Source organism: Dipodomys ordii, unplaced genomic scaffold, assembly GCF_000151885.1.
Source record: "Dipodomys ordii isolate 6190 unplaced genomic scaffold, Dord_2.0 Scaffold76, whole genome shotgun sequence".
In the NCBI taxonomy this organism is placed as follows: domain Eukaryota; kingdom Metazoa; phylum Chordata; class Mammalia; order Rodentia; family Heteromyidae; genus Dipodomys; species Dipodomys ordii.
In genome coordinates this window covers 4,624,055-4,631,996 of record NW_012267292.1, presented here as the reverse complement: position 1 = coordinate 4,631,996, position 7,942 = coordinate 4,624,055, and the positions used below count along the sequence as shown (strand labels likewise).

Here is a 7,942-nt window from a genome sequence, read left to right as displayed (position 1 = left end):
AAGATTAGCACGCTACCATCTGAGCCACAACTCCATTTCTGGATTTCTTAGTAGTTAATTGAAGAGTGTCAGAGACTTTCCTGTCAGGGCTGGCTTCAATCCTTGATAATCAGATCTCAGTCTCCTGAGTAGCTAGGATTACAGGTGTGAGTTAACAGTGCCTAGCTAAAATCAACTTTTTAATTCAAGATAAAAAATCTATTTAATAATAGTATCTATTCAATAGTAATTCTGCTTTATTTTTAAAATTTATTTTTCATGTGTATGCTACTCCTGGGGTTTGAATTTAGGGCCTGAGCACTGTCCTTTGAGCTTTTGCGCTCAAGGCTAGTATTCTACCACTTAAGCCACAGCTCTACTTCCAGCTTTTTGATGGAGGTAGAGTCTCCTGGACTTTTTGCCCTGGCTAGCTTCTAAACATGATCCTGCAATATCAGCTTCCTGAGTAGCTAGAATTTACAGGTGAGAGCCACAGGCACCCAGCGTCTTTATGTACATATATGTAAATCCGTATTTGACATTTAACAAAGCAGTTTATATGTACAATGTATCTTGACCTCTGTCATCACATCTAAAACTTCACCCTGTGTTTGACCCTTCCCTTATATTTTTCAATTCTGTCATATACACAATGAATTCTTGCCTGAATTCCTTCCCCTTTCCCTCTTCAGTCTTCTACCCCTCTCCTCTCCTTTGTCTCACCATCCCCTCTTGCAAATATCTATTTCCTGGTACTTAATTTGTTGGGCTTTCCCTTAGTCTTTTTAAGGAATTTCACTGTTTGTGCTCTCCTTGGAGTCTGTTATACTTCATTCATTTCTAACTCCTTACATACCACCCAGAATGTTTACTTGCAAATTCATTTGTAACCCCTTACTTACCACCCAGTGTGTTTACTTGTAGAGTTATGACATTCTAGCTACCACAAATGAGGGAAACCATGCAACCTATGTTTCTTTGTGTCAGGCTTACTTCATTTAGTTTTTTCCAAGACTTTCCATGTTCTTACAAACGGAGCAATAACACTCTTTCTGATGGAAGCATAGAATTCCATTGTGGATATACCACATTTTCTTGATCCGTTCATCCACGGAGGGGCATTTGGGCTTTGGTAAATAATGCTGCAAGGCTGCACTAAAGCTACCTTCACAACCATGTTCATTAAAACTAATTAAATTTCAAGTAAACCCACGAACACTCAGTGGGAATGACCACATCTATAAAAAATGTAAAATAATGAATACAAATGCATCTTTGGAAAGATTCATAAGCACAAACCAATAGAAAAATAAATGTTAATATAGGAAGTGTTCAAGGGTTACTTATGACCCCTGAGGAGCGAGAGAATCCATCGAGGCACAGTTAAAGGTGGACAAAAGTTTATTTACACTGTTTACATCAGAAAGGGGTCCTGAGACCACCTTGTCCTGGGCTAGATCCCCAGAACCAGGAGCAGCCTCGACCTCCAAGCCTCGAGCCTCCAACAGCCATTCCTGCTCCCCGCCACCAGACCTTTATTAGGGGGTCTGCAAACCTCCAAACCTCAGTCCTCCAGCGCTCCGAAGGGGAAGGCTGCTCCCTTCCGCGCTTGCTCTTTCTCTGCAGGCCTCTCCACTCTCCGCAGGCCGCTCTGCTCCGCGCCCCACGAGCCTTTGCCCAGGCCCCTGGAGGAGGCCCACAATGACCTCCTGAGGAGGCCCCGAATGACCTCTGGAGGTGGTCCCACATGGCCTCTCGAGGCTTGCCCTGCCCTCCTCAGGCCTGCCCTCTTCAGGACTCTGGATCTTTCCCCTCCCCACCTCTTCTCTACTCCCCTCAAGACTCTGGTTTTTCCGCTACTCTCCACCCCACCTAGGAACACGCAGCCTATGTATACCCAGATAGGCTGCGCCCCTCCCCAACCAATGATTTCAAACCGCCCTTCAGGCTCCTCCCCCAAGCTGCCCAGGTCCAATCCCAATAGGCAGCCCAGCATGTGGGGATCAACGCCCCACCCCTCCAGCAGCACGCCCCTCCCCCAGCATGCCCCACCCCTTTGGCATCACAGCATGGCTCTTCTGCCGCACGTCCCATGGGCTGTGACATCAGCCTCTCAATGCCCCGCCCCTCCTGCAGGCCAGGCCACGGGGCCCTGCTGGTTGTTACATGTTAAGATTACTGGAGATTTTTTTTTTTTAATTTTTTGAGAATATAACTCAAGGGGCTGGGAAGGTGGCTCAGTGGTAGAGCGCTTGCCTTGCATGCTTGAGGCCCTGGGTTTGATTCCTCAGCACCACATAACAGAAAAAGCCAGAAATGGTGCTGTGTCTCAAGTGGTAGAGTGCTAGCCTTGAACTGAAGAGCTGAGGGACAGCGCCCAGGCCCAGAGTTCGAGTTCAGGCCCATGACCGGCAAAAAAACAAACAAAAACAAAAGAATATAACTGGAAGATTACTCCAGAAGGATTATTATATTATCTCTCCACTTGAAATGAATAAAAACAGGAGGGAATGCTCTCTCTCCCTCTCCCTCTCTGTCACTGTGTGTGTGTGTGTGTCTGTGTGTGTTTGTGTGTATGTTGTTTGTGGATTTGTGGATATGTTGAATAAATGAATAAATTGAAAGAGTGGATCAAGTATGAGTGGATAAAGGGGAAAGTTGAGCAAAAAGAAGAATGGATGAGAGCAAGAAAGAGATCAAAGCATTATATCTTATGCAAATGACACACTGTAGCAAAGCCTTCTTAATTAGCTGAGGAGAAGGAACAACCACTCCCAGCCCACTGCTTTCTCAAGCAGGATGAATGGACACAGGGAGAGCTACCAACTAACTTTGCAAATTCACCACAGGAGCCCAGTGCCAGTGGCTCCAGCCTAAAATCTGAGCTACTCAGGAGCCTGAGATCTGAGAATCACAGTTCAAACCCAGGCAGACAGATATAAGACTCATCTCCAATTACCTACCCAAAAGCTGGGAGTGAACTGTGGCTCACAAACTAGAGTGTTAATCAAAGACAAAGACTCAATGACAGCTGCTAGGCCCTGAGACCAAGGTCAAGGACTGGCATACACCTCAACACAACAAACTACATCCCCCAAACTTAACTCTAGTATCTATTTAAGTAAGGGCTCTACTGAAGATAGGGGAGCTATAGCCAGTCATAACCCACACAGGATCAAGACACTCCTTCTATGCCAAGCCCCATAGAGTCTGTTCTCTCTCCCTAAGGACCTGGCTCCACCTAGAAGAGCTAAAGACTACCGGCAGCCACAAAGACTGAGCTGCACTCTCTCACCAGAGCCCTTCTTCTCCCTGTGCTCTCTTCTCTCCTCAGTCCACACACTCCACAATAATCACAGTGGAAATTATCTCAACATGAAAGCAGCTTTTCAGATGGACTTCATATGACTAGCAGGAGAGGGTTCTTTTCAGTTAACTGACATTCTGAGATCCCTTGGTTGTGTGTGACTTGAAGAGACAGAGAACCACCAGAGGGCTGCAGTCATGTGTCTTTGCACTCAATGTGCTCATCTTTAAGTCAGTGCCAGCTTCTTGCCCTGCCTTCCTCACAGGGAATGTGGAATCCAGGATAAAAAAAGTATCTTAAGGTTATGTCTATAGAGGAGCTGATTCAAGGTTTGTCTCACATGTTTAAGACCCTGGGTTTCATTGATTTGAATGAAGCCATAAATGGCCAACTGCATGCAATGCAATGGGTATCTTATTAAAGCACTACTGTTTAGGGATTTGGGTTACATGAATTGCTTCTATTATGTAGAAAATGAAAAGAGGCCTACTTTATATAAACATCCATAACTGTACCTTTCCCAGAGTTCTTCCTTCATACCTCTTAGAAATACCTGTAAGAAAGTTGAACTTCACCATGAAAAACCCACTTTTTCAGGGCAGATCGGTAGGTAAAAAATAAATTCCGCAGTCTTTGTGTCACCTCTGAGGGACCCAGATGCTGGAACAGCTACTGTTGACAAGATTTGGGGTTTGATCATTAGTATGTTCAAGGACAAATAGATTGACTGACCTACATCTGGCTGGCTTCCCTTGTTTTTGGTGAAAAAATTAATGGTAATCTACTAGGAAATCCTGAAGGGCATCTTTGGTTTAGCCAGATAGATCACAGTTCATAATGAATCTGAGTATATATTCTAAATATCATTTCAAACATGTGTTTGACATTCATCTAAACAGAATGAAAAAATAATGTGTTCAGAGTAGCCCTCATGTGATCATTCTACCTAAAGATAATGCCAATATTAAAGCAGAAACAACAAGCATATTGAAAAATATGACAGGTTTGAGTTTTGATGATCTATTTGACTTTAAGATGACCTTATAAACAGTGAGTCATGTCTCTCTCCAGTCATATCTGTGCTGGTAATCTTTTAATTTAAATTTTATTGTAAAGGTGATGTACAGAGGGGGTACAATTCATAAGTTAGGTATTGAGTACATTTCTTTTTGAACAGTGTTGTGCTGGTAATTTTTGAGGAAGGGATTTGCTTCTGTTGCAGGCAGGAGCCTGAACCTTCATCTTGTTTTTCACTTGCCACCTTGGCTGGGATGAGAGGCATGCACCATGATGCCAACCTGCTCCCTTGTCAGGGACTCTCATGGTCCATTTTGCCCAGGCTGGCTTCTAACTGCAATCTTCCCACTTCCAACCCACAATTACTAGGATTATAGATACGAGCACTTTAAGATTCTAGATATTAGCACTCTGACTAGATTGCAATGAGTAGAAATATTAAATATCTACATAACCACCCGAGAAAACTTAGCTGTAATTCTATTTAACAGAACATAAGTTATATTTAATGTAAGTATCTTGTAAGCATATGGCTACTGTAAGGCCTGTAATCCTAGCTAAGCAGGAAGCCGGCATATGAAGATGCTAATACAAAGGCAACATGGGCTGGAAAATCCCTGAGACTATTATCTCCCATGAACCACCAAGAAGATAGAATTGAGGCTGGGGCTCCGCTGGTAGAGCACCAGCTTTGAGTATAAAAGCTAAGGGTCAGGGGCTGGGAATGTGGTTTAGTGTTAGAGTGCTTGCCTACCATACATGAAGCCCTGGGTTCAATTCCTCAGTTAACACATAAACAGAAAAAGCCAGAAGTGGGTCTGTGGCTCAAGTGGTAGAGTGATAACCTTGAGGAAAAAAGAAGCTCACAGTTCTCAGGCCCCAAGTTCAAGGCCCAGGGCTGGCAAAAATAAAAAATAAATAAAAATAACAAAAGCTAAGGGACAGTGCCCAGGCCCTGAGTGCAAGGCCAGTCCAGGCATGCTCATCTAAGAAGCGTCCTGAAGGCCAGGAACTGAGATGGGCACAGGGGGCGATGCCCAGATGGGCAGAACCCCTTGGCAGCTCTGACATCACAAACACCTTCATGAGGTCACAATAACCCTGGCTATATATATCGTGTGCTGACTGGTGGACTCTTGTAGGTAGTTTTGGAGGGTGGAGTTGAGTTGTTTGGGCGTTTAGTGATTTCTTGGTTTGACTATTTGGTTCATTGATTTGGCTTTGATTATCAGGTATTTGGATTTGGATTACGATTTGGCTTTGACTTCTCGGACTTTGCTTTTCTCTTTTGCCTTTTTTCCTCTCTCCTTTTTCCTTTTCCTTCTCTCTCCCTTCTCTTTCTTTCCCTTCCTTCTACATTTCCTTTCTTCCCTTCCCTTCCTTCCCTTCCCTTCCCTCCCTTCCCTTCCCTTCCTCTTTATCTTAACTAGATAGCATTTTAACATTTACTCATTAACCATTTATTCATTCGATATTTACATAGTTTTATTGTTAGTTAGATAGTAATTTCATTCACTTATTATATACTTTACTGTTAATTATACTAATACTTCTATTTAGATCTGATTGTATTTGGTTTCACTTGTTTAGCTCACTTTTCTTCCTAGAGCATCGCTAGGGTGCTAGTCAGCATAGGAATGATTAGCCAGTGTAGAAAGGTGAGGTACTGGCGAAACTTTGAGGCCACTTCCTCAGAGGAGGAGCTCCTGGGGGCTCACTACCGGGCGCTTGGGACCATCGGTGAGGGCGGCTTTGCCTCCATCCAGCTGGCCAAACATCTGCCCACCGATTCCCTCGTGGCTGTGAAAACCATCGATAAGAGGAACTGCCCCTTTTTCGCCACAGAGTTGGATATTTTAAAGTCTGTGGAGCACCCTAACATCGTTAAGCTCTACCAGGTGGTGGAATCAGATTATCGACTGCATTTGGTGATGGAGTACCTCGACGGAGGAGACCTGGTGGACTATGTTCATAAAATGGTGAGGCTGGGGGAGGAGGAGGCGAGGGATCTGTTTGGGCAGATCCTGAAGGCGGTCAAATATTGCCACGACCATGGTATTACCCATCGAGATCTGAAAGCTGAAAACATCTTACTTGACAAGGGTACGGCCAAACTGTGCGACTTCGGTCTCAGTGTGCGGCTCCAGCCCCAGCAGGAGCTGACCGAGCAGTGTGGGACCCCAGCCTATTGGGCTCCGGAAATGGTTAAACAGCAGAGATACCAGGGTCCGAAGGTGGACGTCTGGAGCCTGGGTGTGTTACTTTATTACATGGTCGTGGGCGACGTGCCCTATGACGACAGTTCATGGGCTGTGTTTAAAAAACAAGTGCTTGCTGGCAGATTTACAACACCTAAACATTTTTCCCCTGAACTCAAAGCGATCTTAAATTACATGATGACCGCCAACCCTCAACAAAGGCCGGCTGTATGGCAAGTGATGTGCCACCCTTGGTTTCGAGGAGCTAATGTACCCTCACCACCCCCCATCCAGAATGCCCTGGCCCAGCCCGATCCAGCCATATTGTATATCATGGCCTCCTACCTTGGCTTTAATCCAGACCAGGTCAGTCAAGCCTTGCCTAGTTGCATGGCCACCTACAGAATTTTAAAACAACTTCAAGACCAGGGCCAACAACACCTGGCCCGCAGGATGAGGTATGCTATTCCTGGGCCTCCGCCTTGCCCCTCACCTGCATGCCAGAGCTGCAGAGCACTACATTTGAAGAAATCTAGCGCTCCTGTGCGCCACCGGGCTGCAGGCTTCCCTGCTAAAGAGCAGCTGAAGGGTGGTGGCAGGAAAAGCAGGAGAACAGTGTGCCTCCCCTGCCTCCTTTGGAGAACCCCCAAAACTGAGGAAGACATCAGTGCTACCGGGAATCCAGCGATAACCTTGGCAGCAGCAATAACAGCAACAACAGCAGCAGCGGCAGCAACCGCAGCAGCAGTAGTAATCGCAGCAGCAGTAGCAGCAGCAGCAGCTGCGGCAGCAACCGCAGCAGCAGTAGTAGCCGCCGCCGCCGCAGCAGCAGCAGCAGCAACTGCAGCAGCAGTAGCAGTCACAGCAGAAGCAGCAGCAGCCGAAGCAGCAGCAGCAGCAGCAGCAGCACCTACTGTCACTATGGACAAACCCACTGAAAGGAGCAGCCCGGCGGCCACTGAGCAGGAGGTGGGCAGCAGGCCCAACTCTCTTCCCCCGGTTTTAACTAACACCTGGGTACCTGTAGGGAAGGAGAAGAAGATCAGCTCTGCTGTCCAGTGTCCAACAGCATCATCTCCCAGCCAGCAGGACCCACAGGAAGAAGAAAGCAGCGAGTTGCCCCCAGGTCCTGTACTTTCGGAAACCCCCGAAACTTCATTCCCTTCAGTTCAACCAACATCATCTCCAAGGAATGAACAACGGAGGGGCTGGAGACGCTTGAGGCGTTGGAAGAAAAACATTACCACTTGCTTTCAAAGCCTTTGTTGTTGTTGCCGGCCGAACGTGCATTAAGAAAACGCTTCTTCCAGATGAACTGAAAACAAGTAGGTGGCCACTGAGCTGTGCTCTGTTTTGTCTGTTTCAAGGAAGTCCCTTTAGCTCATCCCCTCTGACCTATGGTTACCTGGGTGAAGGGGAGTTGGGGAGATGGGAAGAGATG

At 46.2% G+C, this 7,942-nt stretch overlaps 1 protein-coding gene across 1 annotated transcript; it reads left to right on the top strand.

Moving 5' to 3' along the window:
* Positions 1-5,940: 5,940 nt before the first annotated feature.
* LOC105991702 (sperm motility kinase 2B-like) lies at positions 5,941-7,697 on the top strand. The gene is given in 3 exon segments (XM_013024385.1): positions 5,941-7,266; positions 7,313-7,470; positions 7,529-7,697. Coding segments are annotated over 3 exon segments (1,653 nt in total).
* Positions 7,698-7,942: the final 245 nt, after the last annotated feature.